The sequence below is a fragment of the Corvus cornix genome, chromosome 1 (assembly GCF_000738735.6).
Source record: "Corvus cornix cornix isolate S_Up_H32 chromosome 1, ASM73873v5, whole genome shotgun sequence".
Taxonomy (NCBI): domain Eukaryota; kingdom Metazoa; phylum Chordata; class Aves; order Passeriformes; family Corvidae; genus Corvus; species Corvus cornix.
In genome coordinates this window covers 16,332,075-16,354,477 of record NC_046332.1, presented here as the reverse complement: position 1 = coordinate 16,354,477, position 22,403 = coordinate 16,332,075, and the positions used below count along the sequence as shown (strand labels likewise).

Sequence of the window (22,403 nt, the reverse complement as noted above, 5' to 3'; positions counted from 1 at the left end):
TCAGCAAGATTTGACCAGAAGCTGCACTGTTTGTTTGAAGTGTTTGGGATCCCCACAGTACTGATCTAAATGTGATCTGAGTTTTTGATTCAGAGAAGTTTTCCTATTCACAAACTAAAGCCCTCAAATGGAAAAGACACTGTGTGCTCTGTGTACTGACCAGATTCCATTTCAGCCCTCTTCCCCCTACACTACCAACATAACCTAAAGGGCTCAGGCTGCTGCAGTACTACAACCACCCTCTCCATCGGAACACAATCATAGAATGGTTTGGGTTGGATAAGATCTAAAGGAATATCTAGTCCAACACCCCTGTCATGGGCAGGGACACCTTCCACTAGACCAGGTTGCTCCAAGTCCCATCCAACCTGGCCCTGAACACTTCCAGGGTTGCAGCATCCACAACTTCCCTAGGCAACCCACGCCAGTGCCTCACTACCCCTCCAGTAAAGGATTTATTTCTAATATTTAATCTAAACCTCCTCTCCTTTGGCTTATGGCTATTGAAGCGATATTAAAATCATTAATTTGCCTGAACACTGAACATTTTTGGTGGCAGCACCATGATACATACATTCAGAACAAGCCCCGGTCCTATGTAATTTGTAAGACCTACTGCTGTTTATAGACTGCTGGGCAAAGAAAGGATCCAACCTGCTGCATGATATGGGTAATGGCACCGGTGGAGGATGCAGGAATAGATTTCACCACAACAGAAGTCTGCGTTGCTGTCTGCGACTGAGCCACGTGCTGCAGCAGAGTCCTCTGGGGCTGAGATGACTGGTGGGGCTGGGACCGATGACTGACTGAAAGTAAAGAGGTCAGTGGCACTTCTCCAGAACTAACTGCAGGAACTTCACCTGTTTGCTTTGCAGTTAAGCTTCAACTGAAAGCATACATGAGTGAAAAAGATCTCAGTATGAAAAATGTCTTTCACTGTGCACTAGCATTAACCTTAATGAGTAGATCTATTCTGAGAAACCTCTTAAAAGTAGCAACTCAGGGGTTTTGCTTTTGTCTGTTTCCTAAGTAACCACATTTGGTCCAAACCTCCTCTGGCCACCCTTTCCCAATACACCAATTCTGCAAGCAGAGTTTATACTTGATGTTCAGCTGGGTTCTTTATATAGCACCAGAATATTGCTGTAGAACACAAGTTATTCTGTGGTTTTTACACTGTTAAAACCACCTCCGCAATTGACAGCAGTTAAGAACAGCAAGCGTTGCTCACCAGATTTCTACCACTGATAAACGGCACACAATACTCCCCAGAGCATAGGCTAAATTTGAAAGATTAGCACAAAAAAAATGTTTGGGTACTATTAAATCAAGTGAAGCTGATCAGAAATTATAGATTAAAAAATGGAGACCTTGTCATGGGTCTTTGTCACTTCTGAGAACAGATCTAGCTTGAGTTACAGAGCTATAGTGAGAGACCTGTAATTAAACAATGAACCGACAGAAAAGTCATGCGCTGCTGAGAAAAAAACCCCACAAAACCATTCTATATTGCAGTCACTGATAAGATATGAATCCAAATTACTTTATACCTATCCATAATAATATGCAAATATTTGTGTAACCTAATTTCTTAGTTACAAAATATTTAATCACTTGCATCTTCTTGAAGGAGAACAAGCAAAGTTTAATCTCAGTTGTAACATAACTTAAAATTAAGAATTTTCTAGTGACCTTCCTGAATGTTTAAAGAAAAGTCAAATTTTGAATTAATATGGTAATTTTACTTTCTCACTCCAAGAAAGTTGGTTTATTTCAATACTGGCCTGCATGCTGTGCCAGATTTATCCTGGCTATCTCCCAACAACTCCTACACAATTGAAAACGTAATTTAAAAATAAAGTTTCTAACCTATATGGTTGTGTAGATATTCTTCCGAATGTGAACCAATACAGTGTTGTCTTCCAGAGTCTGCAGACAGATAAAAAATGGTGACACTAAGATGTGTGAATTGCTCCCTTCATCTCATGAGGAAGCACACGCTGAATCCCAGTTCCCAAATACCTAATCCTCTGGTCTAGGCCCATGCAGGACATTTCACAACAGACTATAGATTCTTTACGATCTTACGACTGAATTTTTAGCAGAAAATATAGCTATGTGGGCTACTGATAAATTCAGAGGAGAACAAATTAAACCAAAAAGAAACTCAATTACTTGCATTACCTGGCAATGTTAAGAGAAACTGGGGGAAGGGACAAAAATCTAAGTGCAAAATAACCACTTTAATGCTGTAGCAGAATCTGCTGCTGCCAACACACAAAAGCCTGCACTTCTCTGGTAGATTCCCACATTTCAAATCAATGTTTACAGGAATCCTAATATTTAAAATAGTATCTCCATATTGCCAGGAAATTTTTAGCCTTTGTACTTTGTATGGCTTCTAAGCTGCAGAAAAGTACTGAAGTCTACAAAGACACTGACTAATTTTCCATCCTCCCTGCAAAAGGCCCTGTTGTACACCAACTTCTCAGCAAGACCCATCAAAAACTGGAACCTTGGAGAGAAGGTCAATGCACGGTATCTGTGTCAGTGAAGATAACTGGACTGCTAATTGGAAAGCAGTTTAACACCATTTATTATACTTTGGAGTTTGTTTTAAAAGAGATCCAAGGGAGCGAACATTCAAAATTGAAGCTAGATACAGTAAGTGCTGTTTAAAGGAGTAATAGTAACATCCCCCCAGCTCCAATTTCACACAACTTAGGCCATTTAAGGGATGGGAGCAAAGGGAGGAGGTATAGAACAAAATGAAAATACCAGATCAGACATTTAGCACTAAAACCACTGGAGCTACAGATATGTACTAATACAGTCTAATACAGTTAGTTTTATTTCTCTTTTCCAATGTAGACTTTCAACACTCCTTCATTTTCCAAATAATATAGAGACTAATAATGTGGCTTTAAGAAATTAAAATAGAAAACAGGTAATCTGATCTTTTCATGTATGTATGGGAAGTGGCTCACATCGAGTGTTCTGAGATAGTAGGGAACATTGGAGAGACAAGAGAAAGGACTTACACAAAATGCATGTCCAAATAGGAGGAGTCAAGAATTTAAAGAGATTAATTTGAGTAACCTATTTATTTTAAAAGTGCAAATGTATTAGTTCAAAGCTTTCTAGCAAATTAAGAAACTGGGGCTACATTAGCATGCTAAATGCATACCTGGCTTTAACTCAGGACTAAATGGATTTTAACAAATTCAATGTCTGATTCCTTTCAGTATGTACAAAAACTAGGCTACAGTTCCTGTAGCTTCATTTTCTACTTTTTCTTTACTGGACATTTTCCTTCAAGGGTAGTGGGACAGTCTGTCTTCTACATCCAGGGAAAGGAAAATCTGCTCAAGTGGGATATCCTGAAGCAACCACCCTTTGTTTCAGTTAGAAACATTTTCCCCTAGGCCCCAGCAAAACAGATGCAATCTCTGTCCCTTGCACAGGGTCTCAGGAGTGGAAGACAAGACTAATTTCCTCTAAAGAAAATTTCAGCAAAAACATAAAAGTGAAACCTATTGTAAGAAAACTCCAAAATTAAGTCCTCAGACTTCAACTGCAAAGCCACCCTCACACTACCTTAGCCACTTACCAGTTGTGATATATTCAGCCACTAGTTCTGACTCTACAACAGCGATTGAAGGACTTTCTGGAGAATGCCTCTTTTCTTGAGTCATCTGGATTGGGACAGCCATTTGGCTCAAGTCAATGGTAGGCTGCCTTGGCTTTGATTCCAACTTTTCCTTGACTGCTTTAGAAGAAAAGCATAAAATCAACCTCTAATACATAAACCTTCATAATAAAATAAGCCTACAATATAAATGCACCAGCTTAAATAAATATAGTTAACACTATAGAATAGATGCAAACAAGCATACAGGATAAAAAGGAAGGAATCAAGTTGATTCAAGATAGGTGCTTTTCAATTGCAAAACTTAACTACAACAGGCTTTTTAAGCAAAAAGTAACCTCTAGAGTTATCCTAAACAATCTCATGGGTTTTCAGACCTGTTGTCTGCTGAAGTTCCAGCAAAGCTTTTATCGTGGAAGTAGCTGACTGAGATTCATTGGATACATCCTGGTAAATTATTGTAGGGCTTGTGTCCACAGCAATTTCATGTTCTGACCAATCTTGACTTCTTGAAGCAATCACATGGACTACAGGCTGAGAATCTGTTTGCAGAAAAAAAAAAGGCACATCATAGAATCACAGAATGGTCTGGGTTGGAAGAAACCTTAAAGCTCATCTCGTTCCACCCCCCTGCCACAGGCAAGGACACTTCCACTAGCCCAGATTGTTCCAAGCCCTGTCTGACCTGGCCTGGGACACTTTCAGGGATGGGGCAGCCACAGCTTCTCTGGGCAACCAGTGCCAGTTCAAGTCATCATAGAACCATTTTGGGTTGGAGGGCTCTTGTCCAACTTCTTGCTTTAAAGCAGGGTGATAGTTCAAAATTATACCAAATTACGCATTACTTACTAGTTTTGAACATTGCCAAGGATGCATACTCTCATTCAGCAACACTTTAGTTTCTATCTCAATTGATTCTTGAAGTAAAAGGCTGTTGATGTTATGAACAGTTTCCAGCAAAAAACCGAAAAGTTCTGTATCTTATTTTTTTTGTAAAAGATTTTGTTTGAAAAATCAAAGTTCAGCAGGTTTCTTTGTATGTTGAATTTGCCTTGGATTGAACTTTTTTCCCCCAGGTTTCAGCAGTTTGGGTGATCAGCATGTGTTCAGCATTCTGAACTAACAGCACATAAATTTTGGTAAGTTGGTTGAATCTTCAGAACTTTTTTAAAACTTAAATGGCCATATAGATCAACAGTTACAAAATTATACAGAAAAGGTACAAAGGTTTCACTGAGACATTTGCTTTTATTTGCTGTAGTGATACATATCATGATCACTCCCAAACACAGGTTGGATGTTGTTTATGCCCTACTATTTATGCTCCTCCTAGACACAAAGAGCTGCTTTGGCTTGAAGCCAGGGCAGAATTCCCATCAGGACTGCATGTCTGATATATGTCCTGATGCACATACACGTGTCTACAAAAGGACCAAGATTTGTGTTGACAGCTTTCAGCCATGCAGCAGAGAGATGCTTCAATACACTCTGTAAAGACAGTGGCAGAGCATGGACTGCCAAAATAACCTCCAAAACTTGCTACCCTGCCTACCTCTGGCAGACTCTCCAGGAAGAGGGAACAGGTTGCATTTTAACAGCAAGTTGGAGCCCAGCAAGACATCTTTATCATCACTTTTCAGGAGAAATGAAAGCATATAGTAAGTAGCTCAAAAGAAAGAAAAATATAAAAGTAAGGGAACAATGGCACTTCACTGCAAACAGATGGGGTGAAACCTGTGCTAAAAGGAGACACAGAGAGCTCTCTGGAGCCAGCTGGCATTCTTGGAAGACAGTCTACTCATACATTATGTGACACCAAGACAGACCTTGAGAGCTCTGGGAAGACTCTGTAGAAGAAGAGCTACTGTCAGTGTAGGTTTGTGGTTCTTCTTTCACTTCTGGGAGAGAAGAATTTCCTGTCTCTGCTACCCTTGATGCCTGCTGTAACGTTTCAGTCACCAGCTGTCTGGTTTGTTCACTCACAACTGTTGCTTGAAATGTCACTGGCTTTGGTTTTATGAGGACCTAATTAGAAAGGTAAATTTTGTTTAAAGTAAAAGCACTCAAGAAAACACATCTGAGCAATCAGAGTACAGGGTGCCACTCAGATCTATTTACACCACCTATAACATATTAATATTTTACTTTAAAAGTCTACCTCTAAATTCAGCAACTTTGATTATTAAACCACAAAGCCCAAGTAAGTGGCAATGCACAATAATGTACTTCTCACTCAGTTATTTGAAGTACTTAACACAACAAACCACTAAACAGTGATTTTTCAGGACTAGATAAAACTAGTGTGATAAGACAAAGCTATGCAAGTGAGCTGGAACATGTACTGCACTGATAAGGACAAGCACGTCCACAATAAATACAGTCTTGAACAATCAAAACACACAAAATGTTACATGTGATAAAAGTTCTTTAAAATAGTAAGTGCAGCCAGAGAAAAAGCTGAAACTGAAAGCATCCAGAAATAAGCCAGGTTCTCTGTACCCAGCCCCACCAACTACACAAGGTTGCAGGGACAGCCTGAACAGGTATTAAGCAGAAAATAAACTTCAGTAAAACCTCAGATGTGATGGATGACCTATGTCCAGACTCTGCATCTTTATTTCTCATGGTCTAACCATTAGCTGTAAGATGTAAACAAGTATCTGGAGCCATGGCCAGACAGTTTCAGCTACAGAAAAAGCTTAATAAATCCTTTTGGCTTGCTCTAGGCCTCCAGAAAAAGCTAACAAGTGCAAATACTGTGCTTGAGAAATCAGAATTGAGGCCACCTCATTACACTAAGTCTCATTCCCCACAGATATATACTAAACCTGGAACAAATGAGGAAATACATTGAAAAATTATTTACTTCCCATTAAAATTTAGGGGTACATTCCAAGACAGAAAGGGGTCCTCACTGTACCTGTGTTTTCCCTTGCTGACCATAAACAATTTTAGTTGGGATGATTTTGGTGGCTGGCTGGACCGTGGACCCTATTCCTTTTGGCTGTGTAACAATCATTTTTGTGATGGGTCTTGTGGCAGTGATGATAGCAGGTTTTGCTCCTGCTGGCACTGCCTGAATAGTTTTCTCCCCCTGTAGAGAAGTCAAAGTTTACAGGTTAACTTAATGAAATTGTTCAGTGAGACCCAATTCTCTAAAAAAATACAGTTATATGTGAGTGTGTGTACCATGAAATAAATCTCCCGCTACAACTACGTTTATTGGATACAAAATACATTAGAAGACCAAGAACAAAAGAACCTATGGTTGTGAATGAAAAAAGCTACCAAAATCCACTTTCCATTACCTTACCTTTTGAGCAGCTCTGAAGGGGTGAATAAAAAGAAGAAACTAAAAGACATGAAGTTTTTCAAACTGGAACTTTGTCCAAATCCTTCACAAATGTTTTTTAAGACCACCAATTTCTATTAACACTAACTTTGGCAAGACATCTACAAAGCTTGAACTGAGATTCTAAAAAGAAATTATTTAAATATAGATTTTCATATTGTCTTCAGGACCAATACATTAATTATGTATGGACTTCTTTTAAACTAAAAGTTCACTTCAACAAAAAATGCAGATTCACAGCTGTTTCACAGGAATCATTTGACTGTGGAATAGTGTTTACAGATGACTAGACTCCCGATAGCTTAAGAAGAGCAAAGGCATTGAGCATGTTTTTTTAAGCTCTGCACAGTAACAAACCAAGTGAGTAACAACATTAGTAGCCAGTTCCTACCAACATCCATGAAATAGCTGGAAAGCCCCCAAAGCACACTTGTTTCAAAAATACCATCCCATTCTGGTAGCTACTATTGTGTAACATCATAAGATTTCCACTTGTCTGCAAATACACCTTTAATTCTAAAACTAGGAAAGTTCAAGACCTAAAACAAAAATCATAAAAGATTTTAAAAACCCCCTCGGTGGTTCTGCTACTCAAGCAGCCTTTTAAATTTTACAGGACTGTGACATTAAATCTCACAGTTTTATCTAGGAACATTGATCATTTTTATTTACTAGTACTTCCAGGTAAGCTCAGCTGATGCTGGAAACTTGATTTTATTCTTAGGTATACCTCAGGTTATAAAAAAAAAAAAATTCACCACTATACAATAGTCAGGGCACAGGATGTCACAATGTTACACACCACATAAATTTAAAGTGGTTCCCCTACTGTGAAAACAGAGTTTATTTCTGCCCTTTATACCCAAAAGACAAATGGTTGGAGACGCAAGTTATTAACACAGGACCCTGGTTCTCACTGGAGCAAACAGGTTAAGATTCTAGTTATTTTCATCTCCTTAATTGCTTCAGGAATACAAAATCATTATCCATGGGAAAAAAGCACATTCAAAAGTTTCTATTTTCCTTTAACTTTGAAAAAACATCCCCAGTTTGCTTTAAGCATGGAATTATATTCTGCAAACCACAGTCACTTTTCAAACATCCCTGACATTAAGGCATGCTGGATCTGTTAAGGAGCTCATGCACAGTTTGCTTTTAATCAAGCCTTTAGCAGAATGAATGCTTGCCACTTGGGTCTTCATTTGAGACTTGAAATGATTACTTACCCCAGCATTCAACAGTGTTGTGACAACATTTTTGCCTGGAAGCCCTTGAATTGTAGTTCCTTTTCCAGTAGTTTTTTGCACAACAATCACATTGGGTTTTGATGTCATTGGAATTGTAGTGATTTTGGTTGTAGTTCCTAAATTTTTGTTGGAAAAGAAATAATGTGCAGTTTATCACATTTTATGTATTTCCTTTCACCATAGAAGTTGGTGAGCTATAGAGGAATCATTGTATTTAAATCTGACAGCACATCAAGAAACCAGCAGCATCTGGAATCGGAATTTATGTCACCTAAATCAACATGGAATGACTAGATGCCAACTCGACAAATCTTTCACCTACAGTAAAAACAGGTGTGCCTAGGGGAACATAATATATTCTGTATTAGGACAGGCAACCCCTTCTCACAAGTTACAAAGCAGACTAACACAGCTTTCTCAGGCAAACATGTAGAACTTTTCAAAGGCTGGAGTTAGGCTGGGGTAAGCACATAACTAATACTAAACTCAAGATCTGATTTGCACAGACAATCTCTTCTACGGATGACCTCTGTAGAAGAATCTACGTACCAAGGATGTATCTCCAGTCAAGAGAAACACCAGCTCTTTGTGTTCTAATGTAAGTGATGAGTAGTGGATTTAAAGAAGGAAAAAAGAAAAACATGCTATTGTTTCACAACCAGTCCACAAAAGTTAAGTTTAGAAGTGTGGGGTGCTTTTTTTGTTTTTGAAGAGCTGTCTTGGCTATTTCTGTTCCTATGTTGGTGTTTAATTAGTTCCATTCCCTGTATCAGGTTTTTAATTACCTGCAGTGACAGTTAATTCTGGTCAGCCTTCCACAGTATACAGAAGTTACATACACTGGAATCAGTCATCAATGCTATCAGACTGCCACTGCAGTAGCTACTCAGACAGCTTTTTATCAACGATTTCTCCTTTCTCCAGAGGAAAGCACCATTCAGTCACAACAGAGCTGCAAACCCAAAGATTTCCTTTACTACTTTCTACCCATCAGTCATACCTGTAGATACTTCGCAAAGTATTTCAGATTAAAATTTCTACTAATTCTAGGAAAGGGAAGACATGCTGAGACAGGATTATGATTTATTTAATCCTACTGACTTCAGAGGCATCTAAAGACTGCTCCCTTAGCAAAAACAATTAAGCAAACAAAAAGAAAAAAGCAGGCATGCTTTCCAAACTTGTGTTCTTTCAGGACAATCATTATTATCCTCGTCAGGATCACCCACAGGTTTCTCCACATTAGCTGCTGCTCAGAAGAATACTTCCACCTGTGTATAATTCATTAGAAGACCTAAAAATTGTCTTAACAATTCATCATACCCACAACAGGCTAAAAAAAGTTACTTATTGCCAAAGAAGATGCTGTATCATCACTAAATATAATTTTGTAGAAATCAAAAACTGCTCTACTAGATTACAGCCCAAGAGTACATTTACTTGATAGCTTGTGCAGCACCTTCAGGTGACTGGAGCTGGCTGGTGCCACATCAGGTCTTTGCTAAACAAAGTCTAAGTCCCAAACATATACTAAGAAATTGTTAGTGGTAAGTGTGCTTGGTCCCGGTCCTAAAGAGACTCTATCTTTAGAGATGATAGAACCACTGAATATTTTGGGTTGGAAGGGACCTTGAAGCTCAGCCAGTTCCACTCCCTGTCAAGGGCTGGGACACCTTCCACTAGATCTGGTTGCTCCAAGCACCATCCAACCTGGCCTTGAACACCTCTGGGGGTGGGGCAGCCACAGCTGCCCTGGGCAACCTGTACCAGTACAAAACCAGCAGGGAGAATGAGGGCTGGTCAGCAGACTAACAAAGATAAGCAGCAGGGTCTGCATAAAGCTGGGAGGGGAAGCTTAAGGCAGAACACGGGCTAAAGGAAAGACAGGCTGCCAATGATAAAATATCAAAGTAAGGTGGAGACTGCATAGCTGAATCTAACATATACAGGCCATTTTTATTCTGGTTCTTTGGACATGCAGTGGAACAGAGAAGGGCAGCATTGGGATTATAAAATGCTTTAAAACGGGGGCCAATAGTGTTTTCTAATCTTTCTGCCCTCCATACAATGTACTAGTTCCCCACCTCACATTTCTCCTTCCTCGCAGTTTTCCTTCACATTTGCTGTTTCCTTCTTAAACATAAGAACTACCACAATCCTTAAGAACACTTCACCTTCAAACTTCTACTATCTTCTTCTTCATGCTCAGCTATTTTTCTTCTGAATTTTCCAATAAAGGTCCTAATAACTATTTGAGCATGTAACACACAGAAAAGCCCTGAACAATTAAAGAAAGCCCAAAGTTACTTTTAAAATAGAAGTCTTAACATCAAAGTACTCATATGCCTACCAGAAACAATATTACTGCTGATGATCTTCCCTCCTAGAGTAGCCAGTGATTTTGGTACTACGGTAATGATGCTACCACTTGTAGTTTTCACGTAAGTAGCAGCCCCTGGAGTTCCAGCCATCCGAGCCCCCAGAGAAGGACTCACTGTTGGCCGTGTATATGTTGCTTGAGTTCCTGTTTTAAAGAGAGAAAAAAAAAGTTCACTGTTACAACACAATCCTCTACTAATATTTGTGAGAAAATATGTTAGTTTAGGAATAAAGTGACAGATCTATTCAAAGATATCCCACACTGCAATCTATTACCACCCTTTACAATTTTTCTAGTAATTTCTAAATCCACAGAGCAATATTCAAGTATATACAAAATTTAAATTAATATAACAGTCTTCTGAGTATTTTAACAAATGTTCCATGACTGCCTTATTTTAATTAATGTCCTTGTGCATAAGATCGTAATTTTCAATAGATGTGCAGATTCTGCGTGTAGGTTTGCCTCTTGCTCCCTTAGATGCCCCAGAGTCAGCCATCTGATGACACAACCAGAACTCATCCCTTCCTCTCATAAATGACACTTCTCCTATATGACCGATTGTTTATAAAGAGAACCACTAATGACTGGTCTAAATAACACCCTTAGAGAAAAATATAATTTACAATGATGATGCAATTTTATGGACTTAGCATACAGTGGCACAAAAGAAACCTCTAAACATAGTATAAATGCTCTTTTTTCAGAAGCAGTCCTTTTCTGGATGGAAAGAGAACTGAGTCCACAAAAGAAAATTGCTCAAAAATAGTAACAGCTACACAAACACTGGAATTCCATTCTGCTTGTACTGCTGCCGCTAGTGCCCTTAATTGCTAAAGATCACAGAGCAAAGCAGCTTGTTTTGTCCAGAAAGGTGCGTTCACATCCAAGAGAACACAATACAGATTTTACCAACTAAATGAACTGCAAAACTTCTGGGTTTTTTTCATGTACTCAAGAATTTATCTGTGGAGTACTTTAAAAGTTATAAACAGAATATTTACCATTTTACCATTAGTTTATGCTAAGGACAAGAGGAGATGGCCTCAAATTGTGCCAGGGGAGGTTCAGGTAGGATATTATGAAAAAATTGCTCATGGGAAAGGTGGTCAGGCATTGAAACAAGCTGCCTGGGAAAGTGGTGGAATCACCATCCCTGGAAGCATTCAAAAGCTGTATGGATGTGGCACTTGGACAAGGTTTTTAGTGGTGAACATGGTGGTGCTGGGTTAACAGTCAGACTTGATGATCTCACAAAGGCTTTTCCAACAGTAACAATTTTATGGTTCTAATATTCCCAGCCCATCCTAAAAAAAAAAAAATCAGGAAATAAAGAGTTTTCTGAAAACCATGATAAAGCTACCTTTTAAGTTTTCCTCATCCAAGTTTATAATCTGAACAGTCTGCATTATTATCTATTACAAACACAAATACAATTAGATGCCCAGAAAAACACTGGGAGCTTAAATTTCAATTTACTGGTCTTTTTATAAATTCACTGCAGGACTATGAGCAAGTCACATGTCTTCTGAAGTCCATCTATGCAAAATAGGAATGGTGCTGACCTGTCTGCTTGAGTTAAATCAGTAAAAATCATGTAATATAAGGTGCTACAGAAGTGCAAAGTATCTGTATAGGTTGCAAGCAAACTTCCTTTAAATAAACCCAATGGGGAAAGAACAATGATATTTTTGTGAAACAATTCAAACAGAGGAACAGAAGAGCACGCAGTGCAAAAATCCTGATCTATAATAAGTAACAGGATTGTGAATGTGCCATTGTGCCCACTGTTCGAAAGAGATAAGTGCTTTTTTATTAACCCTAAGAAACCATGTTTGATCACCTGTATGTCTGGGTTTACCCTCCCTTCCCTTCTCAGAGGCGTAACTTACCAGTGGGAGTAGTGACCAGTTTAGTTGTCATGATAGTCCCATTACTGCTAACCACCATAATGGGTGAATTGCTACTGCTGGGCAAGGTCGCTGTAACTGGTTTGGGAAGGATTTTACTGGGCTGCACCTGTTGAGTGATTATTTTAACACCTAGGAAAGGAGAAAGGTCACTGTTAAAATACAGGCACGATAAGTTACCTTCTGAAATGCTTTCTCAGACCAAGGCCTAGTGGGCAAGTAGCTCCACAAGGCTTCAATTCTGAGCCCATGTATTCTTGATCATGAAAAAAATTATTTAATTTTTGACTTTGTTTTTTTTTTTTTCTCTTAGTTTTGGTTGGGTTTTTTGTTTGTTTTGCAAATACCAAGAAAGTCATCATCTTTGCCTTTCATGTGCCTGTTTAAATTCCTAGCTATTTCCACTGTCCATTCCATCACTGATTTGTTGATGTCATTTTTAACTTTTCCTGGTCCATGATACAAGAAACCATAGTGTTTCCCAGGAGGCAACAGGTTACAATCAAGACTGAATTGGTTCATACACCATGAACCATCTAGAAGCAAAGTAATTCTTCATCAATTCAGTCTGTAAATCCTAATGTGTCTTAATTAGCCTAGACAAATTTCATCACCCTGAATAAATTTAAAACATTTCTGCACAAGGAGTATTAGTGACTGTAAGGAAGCAACTGTGACACTGGCTAGGGAAGGTTACTTTAAGTAAACTGCTCTCTTTCCCCTTGATTTACTGGTTATCTTAAAGCCACAAAGAAATTTGGCTTAAGCTATGAAAAGAATCAGCAAGAATGAAGGATGAGGGCACCTTAGTACTGCCAGGATTCTGCTCCCTCTCTCTCCATTTTGTGTTGGGGAATGGGACCTCTGTGAGATTCACTTCTCAGTTGCAAACCAGCAGATTCCCAACATCTGTTCAAAAGGAGATCCAGGAGATGTGCATCCAGGAGATACGCAACAGATATTATCTGTTCCATGAGGTAAATGCACTGCACTGTGGTGGCCAAATGCCATGGAACACACAGCCTGGATGAATCCCATCTAAGTGAAGCACCTAATTTGTACACAAGTATTTCTAGGTGAAAAATTTTGTCCACTTGAGATGTGGAACATCCTCCAGAGAAGTTTTCTTCTCTCTACACTGAATATAAAAGCAGTACCGAGCAAGTAAGCTCCAAACTGAAAGAGAAATTGAAGTCTCTGCATCATCCAGACACTGGATGAAAAGTCACCATGAAAACTGATTCACATCTTCCAGAAAGAATTGGTATCAGATGGTATTTCCAAAGAAACTTTTAACTAAAAAGCACATTGAGCCTAAATCCATTGTAGAAGACAATGAAATGAAGCTCATATTGATACTGTTCAGTGGCTGGAAGCCTTTTTTACATCTTAATTAGTAGCTATTACTTTTCTTAAGCAGTGATCCTATAATCCAAAAGGTAGTTTTATCAAAGGACAGGAGTAGGGCTGTTTATTTTTTCATTCCATGGTCTACTTTAATTCCTTGATCTAAATAGTACGATATAAAATAATAATTCTACTGACAGGATTAAAATACTAATTTTATATTAATATACATAAAAGTACTATTATACTTTGCACTTTTATAGCACGTCTTTGAGAACTGGATAACTTTGCAAGCTTTATTTCTTACTACTTCTTGCTGAGATAAGAACTGTGTGCTACAGCAGAGAAAAGCCAAGAAAGAACAATTACATGACTTGCCCAAAGTCAGCTGAATTAATCAATGTTACAAAAAGAATCCAGTCCAACTTCCAGATCTAACTGTATTTGTTTTGACATGTACCTCAAAAGTATGTTTTGATTTCTGGACCAAAGAAAATAATTAAAACATGGAGTAACTTCTTTTTCCAGATGATACAGTTGAACAATTCTGGGATCTTCAGAAAACCGGTGTGTTTCAGGTTACCAATCACATTACTTTTGCAGTTATTTACATACCTCTCAACCTCTAAGATAAAACATATATACCTAGAGCAAGGTCTGTAATACCAGAACAAAACAAGAAAAGTGAAACAACCAAATTCTTTAATTACTGTTACTTGAAAACATTAAAACATCCTTCACTATCTACTTATATTCATGTTTAAAGCCAAATCCTGCACTCAAGAAATCATGCCTTCATGACCACTCCCCCATGCACATTTTGGGACAGAATTCTGCCCTACTTTCCTGAGTTACAGTCAGACCTCACCAATGTGACCCAAGAAAAACTCCAACTACCTGATTCCTGTTTGATCTGAATGGTGGGCTTGATGCCAGCTGGCAGCTGAGACTGCTGTGGCTGCTGCTGGGCTACAGAACATGGCACCAGCTGCTGCTGCTGCTGTGGTTGCTGCTGCTGCTGCTGTTGGGCCTGTTGGACTTGGTGCAGCTGCTGTTTGGGAGACTGCTGATGCTGTTTGGGAAACTGTGCTAAGATCTGAGTTGGATTCCCAACCAAACCTTTTGGGGAAGGTAGTCTGGTAGAGGCAACTTTAATTGCTGATGTAGACACACCTGTGAAAGAGTAAATCGTTTAAGACTGAACAGTGCAATGAGAGAAAAATACTATAATTTCTAAAATAATTTTGCATTTCAACCAACTTTACTACTGAAAAATGCATTGACAGATGTGAGGAAATAAAGTTCCCATGTAGCAGAAGTGCATAGGAGGCAATGGAGCCTTATACAGAATTTCAATGTGGCAGCAGAACAGCAGCTAATGGAAAGACCACAAACCCAGTCTACTTCCCCACCTTTTGTAATACAAATAATTCAATAATATTTTCAAAGTCTTGTCTTTAAGCTTCAAGACAGCAAAATACCTATAGTGAAAATATTTTAAATATGTATTTATAACAACATGGTTTAGTGGAAGGTGTTCCTGCCCCTGGCAGGGGGGCAGGAACTAGATCTTAAAGGTCCCTTCCAACTCAAACCATTCTGTGATTCAATGATTCTAAAATGACAATGACGAAAAGTTGGCAATAGGAGGATGTCAAATATCAAACCCATCAACACTGGAAGGGGGTAGCTGTTAGTAAAAGAGTTGGTTGGCATTAAAAAAAAATCAAGTAATGTTATGTAAATTATAAAACTGTGTGACACCTGTTTTGTGCTGTTGGGTTAGGTGGTCTTAAAAGTAAAAGTGATTAAAAGAAGTTTACAGTAAGATGGAAATACAAAGTTCCCAAATAAATATTATTATTTATTTCTGTCACTCCCCTACATAGCTGTCAAAATATTTACAGCAAATTTGGCTTTGTATATAATTCTAAACTACACATCTGTAAGCACCAAGACAGACAAAGTCCGTATCTTATGAAGGCAATTTTTAACTAAATCCCAGTTGTAGTGAAAACCAGAAACAGATGGCAGTGATAATGACAGAAATTACAGTAAAGGTACAATTCTGGCAATCTAAATAAGCAACCTCACTGCATCATTTAAGATGGTTACACCATTTCCTTGGGCAGCTCCTTTCATTCATGAGTTCAACTCTACATTTGAAGAGATTATCAGTTCACGTCACAAAACTTTTCACCAGCATCTTCTGCAATGACACTGACAGCCTTGGAAAAAAAACCTTTTAGAGAGATACTCCACCTATGTACTTTAGAATTAAAGTCTCTTCCATGATCAAACCCAACTAAAAATCAACGGTTCAAAAAATATTAAAGCCTGCTGTGAGCCCTTCTTCTCCATAGATTAATATCTGATCATATTAATACAAGCAATAGGGAAGGAAAATGCCTCCTCAGCCTTGATACACCTACCCAATATTTTGTGGAATGGAACAAGAATGGAAAATACAGACCAGGAAAAATTGTGACACTTGTCACTGTCAGGCAGTTTTTCTTTCAAGTGCTGCTCACTAAAGTTCATTCATTCATTCATTCATTCATTCACAGCTTCCCTTTCAAACGCTAGCTGGTGGCTGTGAAGCTGAAACAGTCAAGCTAGCATACACAGCTGGAATTTGAAATCAGAAACCTACGAATTTTAATCAGGCCCACTCAGGTCTTAATTATAAAGGACTTTAAAACTGACATGCTGATAAAATACACTGATAAAAAGTTGTAAACACTTCTCTACCTTTCAGAATTGTCATCTGGGCATGTTAATAAGTTGTACTTATTTGATGTTAACTTTGCATGTCTTTGTAAATCAGGCTTTTAGAGATGCAATAACCTTCAAATATTGGAAATATACATTTTTCTATGCAACAGGAGAAGGTCTTAAAGCCAATCATTTTGAGGTTATATTGCTTTAGAGCTAAGTCACGCCACCTCACCTCCTCTTAAAAAAAGAGGATCTGCACATTAACTGTTGAAGTAAAGAGGAAGAGAGTTCAACAAGAACTTTTGTGGAGACTCTTGGATTAGTTTCATAAGCACATTTCTTTCACATGTCCTGTGCTTTACTCATCATATGTAAACAAAAAGCGCATCTCCCCAATGCTATTCTCAATGCAAAGTCCAATTCCTCAGTGAAAGAGCCTTTATAAGAGAATTGCCATACCTTGTGCTACTGTTGACATAACCACTGATGGTGTAGATGACACTACAGCAGTCACAGCAATAGTATTTGCAGTGCAGGAAGGAGTGGAGCAGCTGCTGCTGCTGCTGCCCACAGAGGACTGGGAAGCAGTGATAACCACGGGCTGCTTTTGAGTAGTTGAGGCAATGACTGATGTTGGAACAAGTTTTGTAACTGCTGCGTAGTTGTGGGACTTGGAAAGGATGTTGGGTACAAAAGTTGAGCTTGGAGAGGTGGTTACTATTATGACCTGAAAAAAGAAAAAAACAAGAAGAAATTCATTTGTTCTTTGCATCTATTTAGAAGCATAGAATTTCAGTAACATGTCTGTTTGTGTATTTAGGTTTAGGGATACATGTTTATTAAGAGCTTGTAAGACTGTCAATCACATTTGCTTGCAAGAAAAAATTTCAATTATTTTGAGGAAGTGGTGATTAATGTTTCCTTAAAATTGGGCAGATTTTTTAAGGAAAACAATTACTATCCAATTAAAGTAGAATTTTATCTCATGTTTGAAGGCAAACAGACAGGAATGAACTTGACTTCATTAAACTGGGCCAGGAAGCTTGAAACCTATTTTAAGAGAAACTGAATGGATTTCCAGCAAGTTTTAAGTGCCACTCTCCCAAACCCCACGAAAGTATCAAGAAACAGCAATGAGAGAAAATAGATGATTTTTTTTCAACAATTAACAAGCACTTGCTGAGTCAGTAATGGGAAATGATCTACCAGGTTGTATGCAATATTTCATCAGTGAGAGAAAAATGGTTTAGGTTTGAAGCAATTTCTGCTTTATTTAGTGCTCTTAATAACAAGAAATTCTTTCTGATTTGTCTGAAAATGCTTTCTCTGAAGAGAATAAACATCACCCCTGTGCGAGTTACAATTACAACTCCATGAATCTGATCTGACATAGAAAAACACAGAATTCATGACAGCATTGGAAGAAGTCTGTCATTATGCAACTGACCTAGAAAACTAAGCACTTATTGAGTAGCAAAAATGGGGACTGTTTACATAAAGAAATTCCTTTTATTCAACTTCTATGTCGCTTCTTGTACTTACACAGTTAAAATAGAAAAAGAAGCACAAAAGTACAACATTTTCAGTTTATCAAGCAAGAATATTGAGAAATTATTTTAATAATGCTATTGTCCCAACAAAAATTTTGTTTATTAAAACCTTGAAAATTTAAGCTTATTAATGATTCAATGTAACAAAAGCTGATAGAAAAGTAAGGTACAAAATGGGCAAAGGAAACCTGTGTCAGCTCACACACAAAGTCTTACACAGCTAGCCAAGCACTACTGAAACCTTGCCTGATAAAGAAATAATACGGTAATGGCACCAGAAATAGACTTAAGCGACAGATCAAGCAGCAAGAGATTACGAGTTTATAATTTGCTTAAAGAAAAATGAAAAAAAAAAAAAAAGGGAAACAGCCACATGGATGGAATAAAAGCATTATTAAAAAAGCAAATTTCACCACCATGGCTGGTTCTGCTTCTCCTTTTGCCTCAGTTCTTAGTTTGATGGTCTCTACTGCTTAGATAAACCTTTAATACCTTGATCTGAGGAAAATCAAAACTTTACTACCCCCACAAGCTGTAGCAGGTTGACCACAACTAATCAGTGTCTGAAGGACAAGGTTTCCACATTCTGCTGCTTTTTTGATTGCATTCTCCAGTGAGAACATTTTCTCTGCATCAGTCTTATTTCTGCATTCTGCCTAACCTTGATTTAATCATAACACCTTTCTCAAATTGCTCTTAGGCTACAAACACGCAGATGAGCTGAACATGACACAGCTTGTTCTAGTGTGAGAATTGGAAGTGAAAAGATTCTATGATACGCCCCTGGAGTTTTATTTTGTTTCTTAAACTGTCAGCTAACACTTGGAATACTTCCCAACTGTCTGAAGTTAGGGTCAGCTCCATTCCACCCAGGGTAACTAATTTAGGAATACAGTCAAAGGACAACTTGCAGTTAAAATAGGCATATTACAGGTTAGTGTGAATATAAACCCTACTACAACAGGGCAAGTTCAGCATCACAACTAAGTACAGATACGTAGAATGAATTTGAACATAACTGCAACTCCTGCAGACCACTGCATTTCCTTAAGTCCAAGATTATCACTTAAAAACACTTTATTTAATTAAGGAAGGAATAAAGCCTGTAAAGCATTACAGTTCAACAGTGACTGCTATACTGTGACTAAGCAGGTTTGGGTCTATCTATTCTATCTCATCTTTCAAAATTAAAAGAGCAGAGCAAAGTTCAGTAATCTTCATGTATGAAGTATATCCAGAAAACATAAAATTCAGGTAAAAATTTAAAAATTAAAGTTCAAATCACAACCACTTTATTTCTGAAGTACTGTTTTCTCATGTACGTTGAAATGATCCAAATAATTTCATCTTGGGTACCAAAACTGCATCCCATGTTCTACAGCAGAGAAACTGCCTAACTTTAAACATACACACACACACAAATCAAGGTGGTAATTTTGTTGTTGTTGCTTTTAATTGTTACAGTAAAATCTAATTCCCAACATGTACTGAAATTAGTCCTGCCAGCTCTATTTTGAGAGATGCCAAATTTAGTCCCTGAAAAAATAAAGGTATTGTAACTGCCGGAAACTTCACTAGCTAGATTCCTTCTGTGTCCTAGACAAGTGACTTTATTACAAGAGAATCCAGAAACTGGAGCTGTGACATTATTAGTTGTTACAACACATCTTCCTCCAACCCACTGAAATGTCAAAACGATTCAAAGAGCTGGCATGCAGAAACACAGAATTTCATTCACATATAACAACTTACACTCAAATCAGAAATGTGCTGTTGGATATGAATGAACAAGACTGACATTTAAATTAAAACTACTAAAGGGGATTTCTCCCACCAAAATCATCCAGTTATATATTTTGGCATATCTAAATCCAACAAAAGAGGGCAGTGTGACAAGTTCAGATACAAATGCTACTCTGGCTGCCTAACAAAACAAGCACTGATTTTCCTGTCACTGCAGATTAGTAAGACAAATAATAGAATGCAAAGTAAACCCTAAAATTTCGATGTCAGAACAAATGCAGAGGCACAACTGCAGGAAAGGTCCTATCAACAGTCCACTCTTTTGGAGACTTAGTACACTGTCTTTAATTTCCATGATATATAACACCATACTTAATACAACCCTACACGTTTGAAGCAAAAATTTCTTCCTGCACAAATTAGAACCCTAATGTGCAATAAGATGGATAGGTTAAGCCCTGTAGTAGCTGTGGATTTGCTGCACTGAATGCAGAACATTTAATTTGATGGTTTATGATCACTCATGGATTTCTCTTATCCACTCATGTATTTAGAGATGAAATTTGATTAAGGACACTGTTAAAGAACAGTGAATCAAATGAAAGCATCTTCCCTGGAGTGGGAAGAGGTCAGAAAGCAAGATCTTTATTGCACATTACTTCAGTTAATCTTACTCGGTTTTAAAGTTTCCAAAAATCAGGACAGAGGAACTCTGCTAATCCAAAAAGAGGCATAAAGCAATTAAGAAGACTAGTAGAAAAAATACCATGCAAAGGTTTGAGCTCAATAGTCAAACTCTCACAGTTGGAAAAAAATGCTTGTTAGTGGCCAGCCTACTGTAAGTCTGTTGGTATCGAGGCGAAATTAATTCCACAGAGACACTAACTCTCCCTGAAGTCTGCTGTAACTAATAACTGTACCAAGAATGAACTTGGTCTGAACCATTCATCTTTGTTTTTACATCTTAAGAACAGAAAAATAGACACAACTGAATTGCCTCCTAATGAATGGGAATATAGTCATGCCATAGATTAGGCACTTAAAAATCTAAATCCAATCCAAAATTTAAACAAGGAAAGCCTTTTCTGCACACTGCATTGTGGTGAAAGCTAGGCACAATCAGCTGAAATAATGACTGATTTTGACCACTGTAACACTGTTAATGTAGAATGAGAAATGGCACACTAGTACTGAAAAGAAAATAAAGCCCCCCGGACTTTGACCAGCTCCAAGAATGCACGTTATAGACCCCAAAAAACTAGTCTCTAGATAAAAGGCTTGGCAAGGGAAAGCCCATGCCATCTCTCCTGGAATTCTACTACTGCAAAGAATAATTATAAATAAGGAAAATAGAAATAAGAAAGATTACCTTTGACCAATAGTTGTTACCATCTGAAGACTGTTCAGTGGCCTATGTGATCCAGTTCTCAGTGGACTAGTGTCCATATCACAAAACCCAACACCACAAATGGTACTAACTGGTAACCTTGTTGGCAGTCTCACCAGACAGGCCAAGAATTGAATGAGCATGGAGACTGAATCCCCTCTCATCCCTAGAAGTGGTCCCTTCAGGTCAGGGTTGAGGCACATTGGTGGGGCAGTCTGGGGGAAGCTTGCACTCCCGCTGCCTGTGCTGTACCTGTTCTGTGGATAAAAAGAGGGCTTCAGTCTCCACGGCTGTCAATCCAGGTCCTTTCACACACAGGTGAACTAAATTCATACAAGAGTTTGGTTTTCCCTTTGTTCGTTTTAAAGAGGGATTACCTTATCCCAAGATCAATCCTTAAAAAACAGCTAGTGAGACCATAGAAAGGAAGAGTCAAACATCACATCTCATTCATTGATAAAACCAGAATAAAGTAACATTTGGCAGCTTCCCCCACATACCTTCTGTGTTGTGGTGTTTGTTGTCTGTGTTGAGGGCTTAGTGAAGGTTATTTTCACAGGCGACATGTGTGGTGGTAAGGAGTTGGCAATGCTCTGCATTATATTACTCATTTTGGGGCTGCCACTTACAGGCACTGTGATAGTTTTAGTGACAGGAGTCACTGCCTTCGGGACTTCTTTCAGAAGAACAGGGGAAGAACTAGAAGAATTCGTTCGCCGTCTTTTGCGGGGTTTTTCATCATCATCTGAGCAGCTGACACCTGGAAAAGAAACACTTTCTCTAAACTATGTTTCCCCTGTCTGCAGATCTCAGCGCTTTCTGAAACACTACACCCTTTTTGAGTCTTGCACTCTCTTTCAAGTAAGATAAAAAGAAATAAAGGATAAATTACATCTTACGGTCACAACCAACCTGTATCACACCTCAGATGATCTTAGTCCTTGATACAGGCCACACTCACAGTGCCATGAATCAGAGACAAATCACCCAAAACCCCTAGCTATTCAGTTACTGGGTTACTTCATTCTGTTTGAGAGATTAACGTAAGAGCCAGTTCAGGATTTTCATTCTGTCTCCAGAAGTTTGACTAGTGAGACTACACACACAAAGGGATTGGGAT

General features: G+C 38.3%; 1 protein-coding gene across 8 annotated transcripts in view; it reads right to left on the bottom strand.

Annotated features, from left to right (window-relative positions):
• EMSY (EMSY transcriptional repressor, BRCA2 interacting) overlaps positions 1–22,403 on the bottom strand; it is a 45,586-nt gene that overhangs the window by 8,281 nt on the left and 14,902 nt on the right. For 2 of the 8 annotated variants that reach the window (XM_039556906.1, XM_039556945.1), the window contains 12 exons: positions 21,784–22,043; positions 17,063–17,330; positions 14,783–15,058; positions 12,521–12,670; positions 10,599–10,772; positions 8,228–8,364; positions 6,570–6,743; positions 5,476–5,674; positions 4,027–4,191; positions 3,611–3,769; positions 1,870–1,929; positions 655–806 (listed from right to left, as the gene is read on the bottom strand). In XM_039556906.1, the coding sequence (XP_039412840.1) occupies positions 655–806; positions 1,870–1,929; positions 3,611–3,769; positions 4,027–4,191; positions 5,476–5,674; positions 6,570–6,743; positions 8,228–8,364; positions 10,599–10,772; positions 12,521–12,670; positions 14,783–15,058; positions 17,063–17,330; positions 21,784–22,043 (2,174 nt within the window). The remainder of the gene's footprint in view (positions 1–654; positions 807–1,869; positions 1,930–3,610; positions 3,770–4,026; positions 4,192–5,475; positions 5,675–6,569; positions 6,744–8,227; positions 8,365–10,598; positions 10,773–12,520; positions 12,671–14,782; positions 15,059–17,062; positions 17,331–21,783; positions 22,044–22,403) is intronic. The other 6 variants (XR_005602646.1, XM_039556930.1, XM_039556914.1 and 3 more) reach the window with 5 other exon arrangements.